The sequence below is a fragment of the Falco biarmicus genome, chromosome Z (genome assembly GCF_023638135.1).
Source record: "Falco biarmicus isolate bFalBia1 chromosome Z, bFalBia1.pri, whole genome shotgun sequence".
Lineage (NCBI taxonomy): Eukaryota > Metazoa > Chordata > Aves > Falconiformes > Falconidae > Falco > Falco biarmicus.
The window spans coordinates 78990526-79008650 of NC_079311.1; the positions used below are offsets into that span (position 1 = coordinate 78990526).

Below are 18125 nucleotides of genomic sequence, written 5' to 3' on the forward strand. Positions count from 1 at the left end.
CCAAAGCCAATCCCTCCCACAAGATTTCTATGATGCGAGAGAGGGCAGAATATTCACCTGGTTTGTTCAGAGAAGCTGTAAAGGCCTGTTGTATCCCACTGATCTATCGTGTTTGGTGTACTCAGTCCCCAAATTTCAGAGCAAGTGCTGTGCATAAATTGAAAACAAAAACAAAAAATTGATATGAATATGGAATATGGTTATTCAAAACACCATGATGTCAAACATGGAATAATGTACAGAATACTTCCTTTCACATAGAAGATAGAGCATTGTTAGACTTGCATTTAAACTGACATCTCATGCTATATTTTCTATATGAAGGAGGCTATCAAAATGGAACATGTGATTCAAGGTAAATGATGTTTTTAAAAGGTGAACAAGTTCTCTGGTTTTAAGAAGTCAATACAGTTGTAATGTTCCTTAAAACAGGCAAAACTTCCTCAGCCTAGCTCTCAGAAAATTCAATTTTAAAGGGTAGTTGCTGAGTTGGGGTTTTTTTTGTTTGGTTTGGTTTTAAACATAAGCATCCCTAAGACTTCAAACAAAGGCCATGTGTATCTGAAACTGAACATCACAATCTAACTTTCAGGTACAACCACTTCAGCATTAACATCATTCCACACACACACACTGATTTGCTGCTTTTCCCAAAACAGAAAAGTTCTAACTCTGAAAAAAAGCACATGTAGCTGATACTTCTCACTGTTTCTGTACCCTCCTTGCTTAAAGTAGTAAATATTCTTTTCCATTGTACAAAAAATATCATGTTCATCAGTTTTACCATGTAGCATTTTAAGACCTGACTACATAATAACAAAACTTTTAATTGCTAAATCAAGCAGGAGGAGAGAAAAGACAACTAACTCTTTACCAAACTGGTTCAATGACAAGATCACAACAGTAATGAAAAAGGAGCCTTCAGTCAAAGGCATGAACTAAATGCAGCAGTAAATTTAAGCAATGCAAGAAAACAGCATGGGCTTGTAAACGGGCAGCAGGCTTTCAGAAGCATAAATCAAGCTCACGTCTATCAGAGACTTGCTCTGTGACCACTGAAAACTGACTGTTTCTTTTATATAAGTAACACTCAGCTAGACTTTGCGCCTCAGAAAGGAAGAGAACTTAGTTCCCAAGCAATTTCCATACCTACTTCCTAATTGCAAAGCCTGAAGTTTGACTGGCTGCTACATAACCTTTAAAAATTATGACCTCTTGAAAAGTTCTTTCTGAAAAACAGAAAGAAAAATCCAAGTTCATGAAACTCCTGGTTTTAAATAGGCATTGCAATTTAAATCTAAACTATTAAGCTTAGCTGATATACTCACAAATTTGGACTGAACACTTATGGGAAGAGAAGCGAGGTAAGTATTCTTCTCTTCCCTACACAGGGAAAATTCATCAGTGTTATGAAACAAAACAGGAGACAGCACAGCACTGTACATAAAACCACTTTCAGGGCTGACAGCCACCTCAATTCCACAGTGAATTTAATAAAACAAGTATGGCCTATTGATGAAGGGAATGAATGGTTCTTCCTCCCTTCTTGCCAGTCCACATGCCTCATTTCTAATGCCATCCCATGGAAGCTGAAACATCCATGCAATCAAGGAGCAACCCAAATCAATAAACTGGCTATCTGACCACAGAACCTATGTGGCTCAAAATTTGTGTTTTCAGAATTACTTTTCAGCCAGATCAGTTGTTCTACTTACTGCGGAGCTACCCAAGCACTACAAAGGAGGAGTGAGAGTAGAATTTTTGGCAGCAGCCTGCATTTATCAAAAATAAAAATGTTGAATAAAATATGGCCTTTGACATTTTACTGATTATGACACAAGCAAAATCTTGTACTAGCAGACTTTTTGTCTACTAGAGAGCAACAGACAGGCAAAGGCCCATTCACTGACATACATCCAGCTCTGCAAGAAAGCCAACTGTCCTCAACAAGTTACATCCACCTCAGATGCAGGCAGCATCACAGCTCTCCAGAAAGAGTGGGCCAAAGAGCAATACTGACCATCCCCACGTTAGTGAGCCTGCGACCTCTCTTTTTCATATTCTTAAGACGCCTCCAGGATGGTGGGCTGCCAGAAGCTGCCTAAGGATTGAAATAATTGCCCCAAAGACACAGGGGCAGCCTGCGGGACACCAGGCAGCAGCCCTGAACTGTACTGTGTCCTTAAATAGGCATCACTACTGCTGGTAAGACAGATCATCATGCACATTAAATTACAAGAACAATCAGCAGACACAAAGCCTGCTGCATATTAATTGACATAGTCAGCTCTGACAGCTTACTACCTTTGAGCAATAGATCCTTTGTACAAAGCAGCACTCCAAAGCTGATGCTGTCACACAGATTACATGTTCCCAAAATTGTGGGGTGCATTACTGGTGTAAGGATGACATGCCACGTGTTTGCTTCACAAGACTTTTAAGAAAGCACATGCAGAAGTAAAATTTCATAGCCCTTGACAAAGCATGCTGAACAGAACAGTATTTTTTATTGCTAACCTCTTTATAAATATTCAAACTATCAAAGCTGACAGAGTATTTCACAAGCTACGGAAAGACAAACAGTATCCTGAAGTGACTGTGTGACAGAGACATAGCTTGCTATGAAACTGGATGCTGTGGAGGGAGGGCAGGCCATGACGTACAGAAAAAAGTGACCAGTTAGAGCAAACCTGCTGCAATATTCAGCAGCTTAAATGATAAGCTGTCTTCCAGGATGTATCCCTGCTTAGAGCTGGGATTAATATCAGTGTTATAGTGGCTCATCTAAGCTATGACTATACTCCAACTCGAATAATCTACAGTCAAAAACAGAAGTGCCTGCAGGAAAATATTACTGTTCACAGGAAGAAACATCTGCGGAAATGAAGTGGCCTCCCCACTCCCTAGATCACATAAAAGATCCACTGCCTAAAAGATGCAAGACTGTCCCCCCACCACATCACCCGGTCGATAAACTAAGGTTCTTGGTATTCACACACACACACACACCAAATCAGAACGAAATTTCTCACAACCATAAAAAGCATACTTCGTACATAGCACTTCCATGAAAGGCCACAGTATGTTCATTCATATGCAAGCAACAGCCTGACAGAGGGCACACACACCTACTCATCCCAGAAAGGTGGTGGTTGTAAAGAAGGTGACAGCATTCTGAAAGATGTTTTAACAACCACCAAAACCATCTAAAAGGGAGACAGGAAGGGAGACAGGAGGTACAGACATTTTAGTAGTACAGAATGAACACCTTGAAAAAAAATAGCAGGCATTCTCTCCTAAACCTGCCTTTCTGAAACATCCTAAATCCCTTGTGATGTAAGGAGTCCTTCTATGCCTTAGTCCATGAAGAATTTATAAGAATCAGGGACTAACATCTGTACTCATAAGTTAAGTCTTGTCTGGAAACATTCCTGGGCCCTGGAACACGATTATGTATGCTAGAAAGCTGCTAGGACATTCCCCAGCACTAGGCCATGCCAATTACTGTTCTCCCACACAATTCCCAGGTTTGAGTCGCACACCATTGGGACCACTCGCACTGGGCAGTTCAGATGTAGCCATGCTGCCCTGCTAGCTAAGAGTTTATGGACAAGACAGCCCTGAGCCAGTTGGCCATGGTGCCTGGGAATGTTCCCAGGCACATTTGATTTATTAGGAGGGAGGCAGCCAACACATATCACCATTTCACCTTTAGAAAGCAGACTGCCCTCAAACCAAAGCCTAGAAGCACACTTTGGGCTTCATGTTTTACCAAAGAAGTAAAAAAGAGAGGGTTTTGGTTTACAGCTTGCTGTATACTGCAGCCTGGTAAGCCATCACTGTTTCCAAAATACAATTTGGCTCCTGCATCTAAGCTGTACTTAAATCTTTCCTGTGTAGACAGCACAAATATACTCCAAAATACAAGCTTCAAGCTAATATACTTCCTCCCACCAGAGCAGACAGTTTCATTCCAAGGAGCACTTTCATTGCTGTTCTCAAAACAATCTGTCCGTTGACAGAAATGAGGTCAACTATACAAAAGCTAATATTTCTATCTTTTCAACACTAGCTTAGATTAGCAAATCACCATGTTCTGTGGACTATAGCACTCTTCAGAGCAAGCTTGCTTGAATACTAGGTTGTTGCTTTTGAAGACCCCACAAAATAATTTATTATAAGGGTCTTCAGGGATATAAAGCATCAAGTTGGTTCAGTTTCCCAGGTGTTCTGAAGTTCTAACAAAAGAAAACTGTTTCCCAGAGAAAGGAGAAATGCTTAAAGGATAGCTGCAAGAAATAACAACTTTTTGAGACCCAGTGATTTTCAGGGAAAAGTCAAAGTCTAGCAGATGTCTAGTTAAGCTACCACACACTAAACCTGGGACAACTCAGTCCTGCAATTCCTATATCCCAGGACTGACCAGAGGGCTGATGTGGTGAAGAAAGGGTCAGACAAGTTATATTACTGGGTAGAATCAAAGCTTCCCAAAGTCAGAGCCTTCCCCTAAGTGGAAAGGGTTGCAAGGGTTGGCATTTCAACATGACTTTTCATCTGCGTATAAGGAGCAACATCTCAGATGATACTGTACAATTCTGGCAAGAAGAATCTTTAATGTGTCTATCAGCATGCAACAGCACACAGTATGCCTTCACTTCTTCCATTTCATCATTTCCTTTAACAGGAAAATCTGAGTTCCAAAAAAACTCTACTCTGGGCAAGAAATTACCTAAACAGCAAAGAGCTCTAGTAATGCTTCACAATTTTGAGACAAAGTGCCAAAACTGCCTTTCTTCAGCAAGACACAAAATACTGACACATGAGAAAAAATGCGGACACAGGAAAAGCCTAAATATCAAAGATAACAAAAAAATATTTGTATTGCCTAGTCTACGTATCACAGATGATGTTCCCAATCAACATCAACAGCACAAACTATCTTAGTGGAATAATAGTATCTGTAAGTCTACTACAAAACTGGACTAATCAAGTCCCAGTTCAAATACAGATGAATTATTGATCTGCCCATGAAGAATGAACACTGACAAACATGGTCTGTGCCACACTCTTAAGTAAGCAATATGATTGCTTGCTTTAATTTGTTATAGCCCTGTTGGAGGAATCCAATATCAAGTCCATATCAAATTCTGTAATAGCGAGATATAAACTACATGGGATGAAACAGCTTGAAGTAATATATTATAGGCACATTCAGGAGTTCAAAAATACAGATGGATGTCATCTCAAACGGGACACCCTGCCCAAAAAGAGATTTTCATAATCACAATATGATTAAGTGGTAAAGTATGCAGATCCATCTAGGTAAAAAAGGGAACAGGATAAGGCTGAACAGGACAAGATAAACACTGCCAATCAGCATATTAATATTAGGTCTGTGCCAGTACAATCTGATCTTAGTGAATGTAGAAATCCGTTTGCAACCTGGCTTGCAGCAGCAGTAATTCTGAACTAAAAATTTCAGCAGCTGGACATGCAGCTACACAGAACAATCCACAGTCTCCTCACTGATGTCCATATGCCAACTAAGAAAATTACCTCAGGTTGGTACTCGACCTAGGTTGCTTCATTTTGTTCAGCTTCCCAGCACAGTTAAAAGCCAGATGTACTGATGTACAGATCCAAGCAAGTATGTGCAAGTACTGTCCAAACAGCCATGACCACAGCATCAAACAAGCTGGTGCCTACACATGGCACTGTGCTGCACATACTCCAAGTCATCCCCATACTTTCCCCAAGTGCATTTGCAAGGTAGAAGATATGAGGGATAAAGCTGGTAGGTCTCATTGATACTGTTTTATAGAGATGCTGTTTTATTTGAGGCTATAGCTGAAAGAACCCAAAGCCAGCAAGAGCTTTAAGCAGTACCCTACATGCACCAAAACAGTAACACATGCTTAGGCTGATATCTGTATATTACATGTTGTTGCTACTATGAATTTATTACTGGTTTTTACTGAGACAGAATGAGCAAAACAACTATCCCACTACTAAGACTGTTTACGGTATTGGCAACGCTGTGTGCTCTAGGTATTTCTTGTACTAAATGAAGCGCTCGCAACAAGTATGACATCAGAGGAAAGCAGGCAGAACCACTTCACAGATATTTACATATGAAGTACCAAAAAGTCTATACAGAAGTTGTTAAATACTGTCACAATTCATACATAACTGCAACTGCACTTTCTTCTTCAAAGTCTTGCAAAGTGGAACAGCTCTAAAGGAGCTAAAACAGAATTCAGTTGACAGCTTCCTCTTCACCTGAAGTGCCAGCACTAGCAAGATGACAAATAAAACCTGAAATACAAATACCTTCATGGTAGTCAAAGCCTGTATTATACAGGAATCATTACAGAATGGTCTTGGACATTTTACTTGCTTATTTGTGAAGTATTACACTGAACATCTAGATTATTCCTGAATCTTTCACATCTTTCAGAACCTACAGCCACTACCAAATTTGCAAGTACATGTGCGAAGTAATCTTCTCCATTTGTCTTTCTCCTGCGTCTTATAATCACAAGCCTTTCTTCCACTGAATCTAATTTGTCTTCCCCCTACATTTTCTGAGGCATTTGTAGTGCTGGAGCTGTGACTGAAATGAGAAATAATTTCAGTAAACTGTGATAGTACCTCATTTATCATTTTAACTTTCATTCTCATATCCCACTTCAGTTTTCAAATTCTAGAATTCTCATGCAAAGCCTTCCCTAAAAATGCGAGCCTGACATTTGTTTTCACTCACATTTTCACACAAAGACTAAACAAGAAGAATGTAACAACAACAGAAAAGATGATCAGGTTTTCACTTGAACTAGAGAAGTTACTTAGCACAGTCATGCAAACACCTTTACACCAGCCTAACATTTACAGAATTTAATGCCTCGCCTGATAATTTGTCAAAGGGGCAGAACAGCGGTGCAGAATTTTCTTCAAGAGCTACACCAAGCTATCCAAAATGGAGTTCGCACAGTAAGAAATGACCATTGCCTTTATGGAATCCCATTTCCTCATAACAAATGGGCAAATGCCATTGCTTTAACATTGCTCATGGCTGTTTCTGTAAAATTGAGTAGACAGGTTAAAGTCTGCAGACTGAAGATCTGCACCTTGCACAGTAATTAAAAAATAAAAAAAGTCCTGCTATGTAAGATCTTAGACCCAAGACTTCAGGCAGCAACATACTAAGCAGGAACACCGCTATATTGGCTAAGGCTCTGGTTCATCACTGGTGTAGCTAGACTGAAGCTGCACTCCTGTGAAGATACTGTCCCATTACGCTCCACTGATACTAGCTCTGAGAAAAGAATCACTCGATGGATGAAAGAACAGAATCCTTCCTTTGACACCAGCTACCTTCTTCCTGATGCAACTGAGGATCAAAAACAGCTTGGAGGGAAATATACCAAACCTTTGGAACTAGCTCAGAGAGGGTCTTGAAGACAACAGTAATACGAAAGACTGATTTGAAAGGCTTAGGTGTAATACAGGTGAAAAAGTCCACAATTAAAATAGTTCATTGGCTTACATACAGTATCATATTCAGCAGAAATGACAGTTCCTACCAAATCTGCTCTATCATGATTTCTTTAATTCTGAGTTTCAAATGTGTAGTTGCCTTCATATTCTGACCTGACAGTCCTATCTATATACTGGCAATTAGCATTTCTCCCTATTACAACCTAAAATGTCTATGTACCAGACAGCAGCAATGTTAATTTTATCACCTGTCTTTGCAAACAGCACCTCAGCTAGCTGTATAGCCAGCTGTCTGAACAAAAGTTTAGTGTAAAATGTAGTGTGGCTGGCCTAAATACCTCAACTACCAAAATGTATGTTGCTCGTGGTTTCTCTTCCCCATACTGGGGATGACAGTAAAAAGGTTATTTGCACTATGCTCGCTTAGAAAACATTAAAGAGATTTGCAGTAATAATGCAAATATTAAAGTTATTTCCATGAGATATCTATTGTACTCTTCTTCAAATCTTACATCATTTGGCATGCCTGCAGAACTGACCGATCTTTTTACTTGCATCTCCATCATTCCATATTGCAGTGACAAAATATCATCTACTCATTTAAGTGTACATAACTAGGCATACACATTCATCAAATAGCACAACTCAAAGCTACAGCAGCTCATTCCTGCATGTGAATGATGTGAAGTAATGTAGAGGTCCTGATCTCATTTTCTTGTAACAGAAAATGTAAAAATTCAGTAATTCAGTATGAAATAATGATTTTTCTTTCAAGCACCTGCTAGAGGGATGAGCTAGTATCTTAACCAAGGCTGAACAAAAAGCACGAGTGTGAATTCTTCTTAAAAATTGTTTACACAGATCTGCAGTGGTACTCATCCTTCAGAGGAGCTGGACAAGGTTCTTCCATGGAGACCATTCTGTGACAAACACTGGGGCAGAAAAGGAGACCCCTAGAAAGTTCTGTAAAAGGCTAGTATTAGCAACCAGAGTGAATGGGTATTTACAAGTTTTAAGTACAGGTTGGTAGTTAGTCTGCTAACAGATTCTCCCATTCTTCAGAGGGGAAACAGAGCCTGTTAAGTCTAGGAAAAGGATATTAAGTAATGTCTAAAAGAGCCCTGGTCTCCAGAAAAGAAAGCTCTTACAGAACTGAAAGCACAGGTTTCTCTCTCAGCACAAACTCAACAAAACAATAGTAAAACTGGCAGCTGGGGCATTCAGCTCCCACAGTTATGCGTGGTTCCCCAAGTGTCCCCAAACTCTTATTTAAGCAAATGGTCTTACACATATAACAAAAAAAGCTTGTTTTTCTCTCTCTCCCAGAATCCAAACCCAGACCTTTTTTCTGTGTGTTGCATATGCTTGAAGATTACTTGCTCAAAGCAGTAACTGTACTTTCTCTGCATGCCTCCCTCCTCCCTACATACACATTCAGGAATGGTACATCCAAGAAAGAAATGTTTATGCATGTACATATTTAGTGGAATTTAAACCAGGAACCATTACACAACTTCTCATAATCAGGATCCTTTTACGAATAAAGTTTACATAGAATTTTATACAGTACATTCAAAAGCATTACATCAAATAGAAAATGCAGCATCTGAACTGAGGAAAATTACTTAAGTAAACTTCCTTATAAATGGATGTATGCTAAAAAAGTAACACATCAAAACAGCCAGAAAAGCAGGGGAGACAGGATACAATTAACCTCCCTAACACTGTGGGAAAAGAAAAAAAGTCATTGAACAAGTCCAATTTACTCCAGCTTAAACTTTAGGGATGTCCACAGGGAACTCGAAAGTGGAACGTGAGGTATGAAAGATACTCTGTTATAGCCTAAGACCTGAGCCACTCATTGCTCATTTCAGGGCCAGTAGCTAGTTTCTTCCAGTTTTGCAGAACACCAGGTCAACAAGTCATCTTGATGAACAGTATAGGCTTCTGTTGCCTTTTCTAAAGGCACACTTCTTGGTCACATGTGCGACAAACTGCCTACAAAGGCAAAAATACAGATATAAGGCAGGCCTCTTCAAAGCACTTTATCCTCCTCCCTTCTCCCAAATCCTGACATGCTAGCCCAGTGCTGTCAGACAAAATAAAGCAGCCAACAGTGTTACCTTTATTTTTCTCTCGATGCTAGGAGATGCTGGAAGGATAGCACGTCAAAGTTCAAGAGCAATTGTTCCAGGATGCCATGGAAACCAAGCAGAAGTAAAATATTTATTTCTTTTCTTGTTGTCCATGTGGTCTGTTCAGATGCAGATCCTATCAAGGAGTCTTTACTCTGCTCAAAGTCAGGTGGTGAGCAGCCTGCAAACTTGTAAACTTCTAAATAGCAAGGTCAAGCAGCACAGAGATGGTGTTCAGGACTGAGAAATAAAAGGCATGCGATACAGCTTGGTTTCAGTCAAGAGTCCAAGGGAGCTGGCCACAAGTCTTACGCTCAGAGACTGAAGACAGGGAGGATGCAAAAGCAGCCTCCGGAAATCATGAGCTAACAGCTTTGATGGGAAACTTGTCCTACAGTTCTCTACTCTCAACATACCACAGCCTTCAGCGGCTGCAATCTGTATCTCTCAAACTCTGAAGCAGTCTTACTGGAGATAAGATGAACCACAACACAGGTTTACTGCCCCCTAGTCACATGTTCAAAAACCACCAACAAAATCAAGTGACTTCTAGACGCCCTGCACCTAGTGAGGGTGTCAAGTGTACACCAGCATTCACAACAGCAGCTCCTCAGAGACTAACCAGGCAGGAGGGGAAACAAACATGCAAAAAACGCAAAGAAAAACAGATTATCATATGGACCGACAAGCTCTGAGGATGTGGATGTTTGTACTTTAAGACTGCATTCTTGGAAGGGTAACTTGGAATTCCTATGCTACTTTCCTTTGTTACATTATTATATCCAAAATAATACAGCAATTGGAAAACCTTCATTGCAGCTTCTCACAGTATCTTTAGAAACATAAATACAGCACTTCAACTGGGATGGAAGTTTGTAAGTTTGAAACCCCCATAGCTGAAAGTACCATGTGCATTACGTATCTTTTAATATTAGTTTGCTTAGACAAGTTATCTGTATTTCATCTGAGAACACCACACTGGAAAATGCCTTCAGGCTTTCTGACAAAAGCTTTCCAGAGAACACAGGACCACCACCTCCTGAAAGAAATACAGGATCAAAACTCTGTTACTGGAGTAAGAGGAAGCATAACCAGGTACACACGGTCAAAAACCATCCATTTAGGAGAAGAATTAGCTCCATGTAGCTACTAGAGATGTTGCACCACATCATGAAGCAGGCAGCTATGAAGCAACTATGTTCAGCAACTCATTCTAGCTGAGAAATCACCATCTGTCCTCCACTCTCATTACACCATGCCTATGAGAACAGTTGATCAAGCAATTCATTTCTAATATTTAAATTATCACTGAAATGCTCCAACTACAGAGACAGATGACTAGCATGGTCTTCCAGACTGGGAACAATATCAAGCTGTTAAATACCTTTCTTTCACTTACAAGTTACATAAGGAACGAAGAACCTAACAGATTCATCTCAATTTCATTTCACACCACGTGGTTACTTTTTTCTGTTTTGCATTAGTAAGCAATATCATGCAGTGAGTTAAGATGACACCCAAAGCAGTTTCACAGATTAACTCTCTATCATCCTTAACAGACCTAAAACAATCAGAGGTATCAAAGGACACAGTATCTTTATAGGAAAACATCTCCAGCACAATACCGGCTGATCCACAACAAATTAGTTTGTTAACAGCAGATAGCAATCTCTTAGAAGATGGTACTTTCAAAAGACATAAACCAGAGCTTTGCATACACATTTCAGGATGTCGTGGTTTAACCCCGGCCAGTACCCAAGCACCACCAGCAACCAAGCACCACGAAGACACTTGCTCACTCCCCACCACCCAGAGGGATGGGGAGGAGGGTTGGAAAGGAATATAAAACTCAAGGGTTAGAGATAACAATTTAATAGGTAAAGCAAAAGCTGCACACACAAGCAAAGCAAAGCAAAGGAATTCATTCACTATTCCCCATGGGCAGGCAGGTGTTCGGCCATCCCCAGGAAAGCCGGGCTCCATCATGCATCTCAGGAAGACAAACACCATAATGCCAAATGTCCCCCCCTTCCTTCTTCCCCAGTTTATATACCCAGCATGACATCCCACGGTATGGAATACCTCTTTGGCTGGTTCGGGTCACCTGTCCCGGCTGTGCCTCCCCCAGCCCTCTTGCCAGCAGGGCCCAAGGAACTGAAAAGTCCTTGATTTAGTATAAACATCACCCAGCAACAACTAAGAATATCATTGTCCTATCAACATTGTTCTCACATCACAGCCAACACACAGCACTGTACTAGCTACTAAGAAGAAAATTAACTCAACCCAGCTGAAACCAGGACACAGGACTAGCACCAGACAGACATTTAAAAATGACCTTTATCTTGAGCTCTCTAACCAGTATTAGTCACAGTAGGTGAGGTAAAAGCTTTTCACACAAGCTAACAGGTAAAAGCTAGCTACCAAGGGCCAAGTAAAATTTTTCTCAAGGACTCCGTCATCCGCCAAGTGGGTTAGCGGCTGATGCTACCACATGAGTGGGCTATTTTGCAACTGATGGACAGCTGAAAAAACATGTGACATTTTGATTAACCTTCTCAAACTACTGGGTATTTGGGGTAGTGAGGGGGAGGGATTAGCTTTGCAAGACATTTATCTTGTCCACATTCCTTGAAAATGCTAACTTGGCAAAAAGATTACTCTTAGAACAACACATACAGGACCTTTTAATACCTCATTTCAAACTGAAGCTGCCTCTGGACAGCTTTTCCTATGAATCATACACCCTTCTTAAGAAATCCAGGAAGACAAATGAACACAGGATATATGAAGTGCTTTATGCTGGGAAGCCACTACAGCCAGAATGTCCCCTGCCACAACCTAAGCCACACACACCTAACAGAAAACTGGTGAAAGAATACATTGAACTTGATCCATGTCCCAAACAAGAGACTATCTCTAAAGATGAGGCATATGAAAATTCAAAGAAACATAAAGTATTATATAACTAAGGCATGCAGCGTTTCCCATAAGATATTTCAAATGAAGTTAAGGTTTGAGCCATAGAGGAAGCTTTCCCAAGCAACATACTGAAGAGAACTGAATGGTCCTTGTGCCGTGATTGTTGCATTGTTTTGCTAAACAATTAAATACAAAACCTAAGTCAAACAATGACATTACCATCACACAGAGTGATGTCCAGATTTTATGCGAAATATTAAAATAAAATTCACAGCTAGCAAGGAAGCCACAAAAAGGTTTGAAGAGTTTAATTGTTCAGATACAAGAAAGCACTATTTTTGAAGTGAACTTTGTGTTTGCTGAGATATTACATTGCCTTATGTGTTTAGCAAAGGCAAAATCAAGAAGGCAACTTAATAGCCAAGGTGTTTAACTACAGGCCTCTGCTCTCAGGCCCAAAACAGAATACAGAACCCCATATTAGATACTGTTGACAGAAAATCTGAGTATGCAGGGACACCGTTAGAACAAGAATTAAAATCAATTTCCTGAGCTTTGCTGCCTAGAGCTAGACAGAACGGGCATGTTAAGATCATGGACAAGTCCTGAATTCTTCAGCATCTTGCTCATGATCCATACCCAGAACACCCATCTAAAGACAATGCCCACAAGCACTCTTGCCTCACATGCAATTGTTTAACAGTCAAAGCACTTTTCCAGGAGGTCCAAGAGTTTCCTTTCCGCAATCCACCTAACAGAAGTCAACCCTGATCTACCATCTGCTCTCTGCTGAGGTGGTAGTTGCTCACTCTGTCCTACTGCAGCCAAAAAGATGATTTTCGAAGGCTTGAGGAACATTAGCATTCAATAAACAGTTATGCGGCTTCTCACTGCAAGTATACCTGCTTAAATCCTTCTTAGAATATGGTTACTGGCCAAAACGTTGAAGGTCTCCCATATGGTGAACCAATGTGCTGATACCAGGCTCCAGTAAAAATGTCTTCCTATCATTGAAGAGGCTATCACAGCATTTTTAAAACGGCTGCCACCAATGCAACTTGCAAGAGGCACGATCACTTCAGTAGGCCCTCCGCCCTCCTACTATATTAATCTCATTGAGACATGTAAGGAACAACAAAACACTCATTTTTGGTTACTAACTGTGCTTAGACAAGTCATCAGACTGCAAGATGGGTACATGGGACAAGCAGAACAATAGACACTCAAAATTTAAATACAAAGGAACTAAAAAGGTATTTTTATTATTAGCTTTTGTGGAACTCAGCAGAACAGACACACTTGAATTCTTTCCCTGATATGGCTGTTAGGTTTATATTCAATTCCCCCCACACTACAGAAAGGGAGATGTATCAATAAGCTTTGATGGTTGAAGGTTACACAGGTAAACACAGGTAAACACAGGTTTACACAAACACTGCAAGGTTCATAAGGCACTCCTGGAAAACATCATTAGGAGTCCATGAAATTAACATTTGGAGTTACCTATTAAAGAGAAAAGACTTTTTCAACCAAAAGACATGAGAGTCAAACACTGTTTCAAACAACTTCCCATCCATGAAGCTGCAAGATTTTACATCAGTTGACACCAGCCTTTCTTTGTGTTCAAAATTTCAGAACTACAGTCTAAGTTAAAAATTATTTCAAACATCAACAGAGGAACTTGACTTGAAGCCTCCCACAAAACCAAGAGGAAGTGAAGAACTGCTCTGGGATGTAACTCATCAGTTCAACTAAACACAAACTTTGAAATTCAGCATTTAAGCAAAATGCAGAGCTTTCTTCTTTTGCATCAGGCTTTTCTCTATCCTGTATTACCCAAGTATCTGAAGAAATGGTCGTTTTACCTACAATTATGGGCAACGTCTCCAAATGAAAACTTAACCTACTGAAACTCATTTGTCCATTTTGGAATATAAAGCCACAATTTGGAGGATCTTTTCTGAACAGACGCTGAAGTCAGATTACTGTGCAGCACTTGTTCAAGGGGATTTCCCCAATCTCATTGTTCTTCTGCCAATTTTGAAGCATATGCAACGAGATGTGAACTTACTCCAGCTCCCGATTGTTCTCTCGTATCCTGCCAGTCTGCTTCAAACAATGTAGCATGACAGAAGCCAATGAAAGCTGTTCATGATGAGACTACGGCATTGTATGCAGTAAATTTTAGAAGTTTTCCACCAATCAGCACTGCAAGCAAGTCAGAGTAAGTGAACAGAAGCAAGGAGTAAACAAGACATGGGAAATTACTTTTATTAAATTAGCAGGTGTAGATTACAAGCAAGATTAAATCAGTAGGGAGCCCATTAACTAGCTATTTGTGTTCAAAGCTGCAGCAGTAAAAGAACTGCAGTATGTTGTTTACCCTATAAATTCCTCCTAGACTAACAACCTGAGCTACACAATTGGGAAGTTTTTCCCATAAAATTGCTCTGGTTGCCATAAAACATTCACACTAGTAAAAACAGCACTCAGGTGTTTTGTTGCAGAACCAAGAAAAATAAAATTGGCTGGCTTCTACAAAAGAAGAATATAATGAGGAGAGGAATCTTTGCCACACCTAAGAGCTGATCTGATACAAAGACACTAATTACCACAGTATGCCAGGGAATAGTTTAGCATTAACCTGGGCTGCCTAAACCCCCCAATTCCTTTATTGCAGGAGAAACAAGTACGATTTATGAGATAACTTGGGGCTCAGTACTGACAATAAATAACACAACTTATTTTTCTTGAGTGACCAACATGTCTTCTTAATGGTAGCATGAGGTATCAGATACAGATATTATTCTTCCTAGTTAAGGGCTTTGTACCGGGATCCACTGAGCAGGTAAGTCACTAAAGTAATCGCAAGTAGCTATTTTTTCCATTTGCTTAAAATTCAGCTGCCCCAGCATCAGTTGTTAACCTGACAATTAAAGGCATACAAAAATCAGGCAAGCTTTAACACTTATTTTTGATTCTGACTCTTCCTGCTTCTTACCATTATGGCAGTCCTAATGAGAAGGAACAGTAACTTGAAAATAAAGAACTCTGATAAATTCCAACAACTCATCCCCAAATTTGCTTTCCACATCACTGATAGTCCAATGGGAACAATGCCTTAAACTTACACTCCCTAACCAAATAATAACAGCTTATACCAGTGAGGCAAAGAGGTGGCATTATTTACATGCCTTCCAGAAATTAAGTCAAATCTACAGGCTGAAAAATGAGAGCAAATTAAAAACTTGTAAGGTTATCTGGGAAAAAGCAGCAGAGCCAAGGCCAGAATGCACATCCCCTGAGCCCTTATCCAGTGTTCCAGTTTGTATATAATATAGTTCCCAAAATTCAACAGTTTCTCCTCCTGATTAGAGAGGCAAGCTCCTTTGAGCTATCCAGCATTTTGCTGTTGACAAATTATCTTGGCACATTCACATTTTCACATGTTGACCCACCTCAAATAACAACATGCCCATACTTTCTGCTTGGCATACCAACTCTGTAACAGATTATGCGGGTAAGTCACACAGCTTCCTGAATTGCAGGAGCTTAAAACTGGCAGCCCTAAGTACCTTTGTTGAATACTCTTAAGACTTCCTTCTTCACGATGACATCAATATTATAAAATGCTGTAAACTGAACTACGTCTACACTAAAATTTAATCTTAGTTAGAGCAATTCAGTCCTCAACATCAGCCACAGCTGTGCAACAAACCAAGCTAACAGCTATGTTTCAATATTTTTAATAAAACCTCACTCAATACACTTGAACACAACCACTACTCTTCATTTCAATCAACACTGTCTTAGAAGGCTAGAAAACTTAAGTCTTCAAGTTCATCTTCTAAAGAATGTCTTAGGGCCTTGCTGTAGTGTAGGTAACTGCTGTAATATGCAGTGTCGGGGCAGTGCCCTACTGATGCACATGTATTACTCTTTATACAGATACCAGGAATAAAGTCTTGCTGCTAAGTTTGAAAGGAAAATATGCTACTAGGAAAAAAAAATGCATTATCATATGCTCCTACTAATCCTGCATCCTACTCTGCATACCAAATAAACTGATGCTATGAATCCAATAGGAGAAAGCAAACAAACTTTAGGCTACAGTGTGGATCTAGGAAGGGCTAAAGAAAGAGGGAATGACATTATTTAACTTCCTGGCTTACTCTGCTTTGACCATTCACTGCGCTCTTGTCACACACCCATCCACAATGGCTCCTCTCAATAAACAGGAGCTCACAACAGGGTTGACCAGTTCGCAAAACAATTTTAGTAAGAAATGCCTGAAGCACTCCTTACACACTGAGATTCAAAAAGGCATTTACTTAGTTTCTGAAGACAGGCACAACAAAAGTTGTACAGTTATCTAGCTCCTTTCCCGAGTAAGCATTTAAAAATATACATATAATTCAGGAATATTAATGCCAGACAAGCTGGTATTTCTACTTGATTAGTTTGTCTGAACAGACTTCATTCTCTTTCATCAGTTTAAGAGAAACTGAAAAATTTGTGAGTGACCACCAGTTCTCATTTTTAAGTTTAGTTTTGTGATAAAACACTAATTAAACTAATTTTTAAGATAGGTTTGTAGTTAAAAGAATGCATAAGAGTAGCTTTGAAACAGATGCAAGTAATGTCACCAATACTGTCTTACTGATTGCTAACCTCATTTAGAAATAGTTTCATAGAGACCTGAAGTCAAACTTGACATGAATTTTTATTTCCCCGTTATGTGTCCACGCAAGCATCTAAAGGCACTCTGCAACCCAGTGTTCAAACATGTCGCTTTACACATAAGTAATTAGGGCTAGTATCTTTTTTTTCTATAAGCACAACATCCTGAACATTTAGAAAACTAAGAGCTACTGGACCCATTCATCTTTGGGCAGGAGATTGCCTTGGAAAACCAGGTGCCAGCTTCTGCCACCCCAGCTCTGAGAAAGGCTCCGAGGAAATTAGTGCAATCTCACAGAACTCTCTTTTTCTCTCTCTACACACTCACCCAGACTGCACAATACAGTACTATGGAACATGGACCAGTTGAAAGCTATCATCATGAAGTTATTGAAAGAAACTCTCCACACATGAAAAGGCACTCCAAAATATCATAAAACCACCCCTGAAGTCAATTGCTTTGCACTCACCACTTTCATCAACAGACTGTTCCTCTTGCAGGACCATCTTCTCACATTTTATGTTCAAGCAGTGCAGGTGGACTTTACTCACCTAGCAAGCTACCTGGCTGTTTCCTAGGCTTGAAATTTAGGCTGCACAACACCATTTACTAATACACAGCAAGCTGTCAGAGGAGTACATACACACAAGGCCAACACCAAGACGAAGAGATGTCACACACAACAGGAAGCCACTGCAAAGCACACCATCATTCTGTCCTCACTGCCCTGCAGAGGCCAGAGCCTGGCACAATGCACTTAAACACCAAGTACTTGCTTTAGTCTTTCACAGGGCATGTAGATACAACATTCAAGTCCCACTGTATTTATGGGACTGAGAAGAGCAAGGGCAATCTCATCCTCCTGCTAGACACGTCTTCCCAGTGGAACA

The 18125-nt window shown here is 40.1% G+C and overlaps 1 protein-coding gene across 2 annotated transcripts in view; it reads right to left on the reverse strand.

Moving 5' to 3' along the window:
• Positions 1-18125, reverse strand: part of SMAD2 (SMAD family member 2) — a 52665-nt gene that overhangs the window by 15511 nt on the left and 19029 nt on the right. The window contains exon 3 of one of the 2 annotated variants that reach the window (XM_056324778.1): positions 58-147. The exons of the other annotated variant lie outside the window; for it this stretch is intronic. Coding sequence (XP_056180753.1) covers positions 58-147 — 90 coding nt within the window. The remainder of the gene's footprint in view (positions 1-57; positions 148-18125) is intronic. 2 annotated transcript variants of the gene reach the window in all.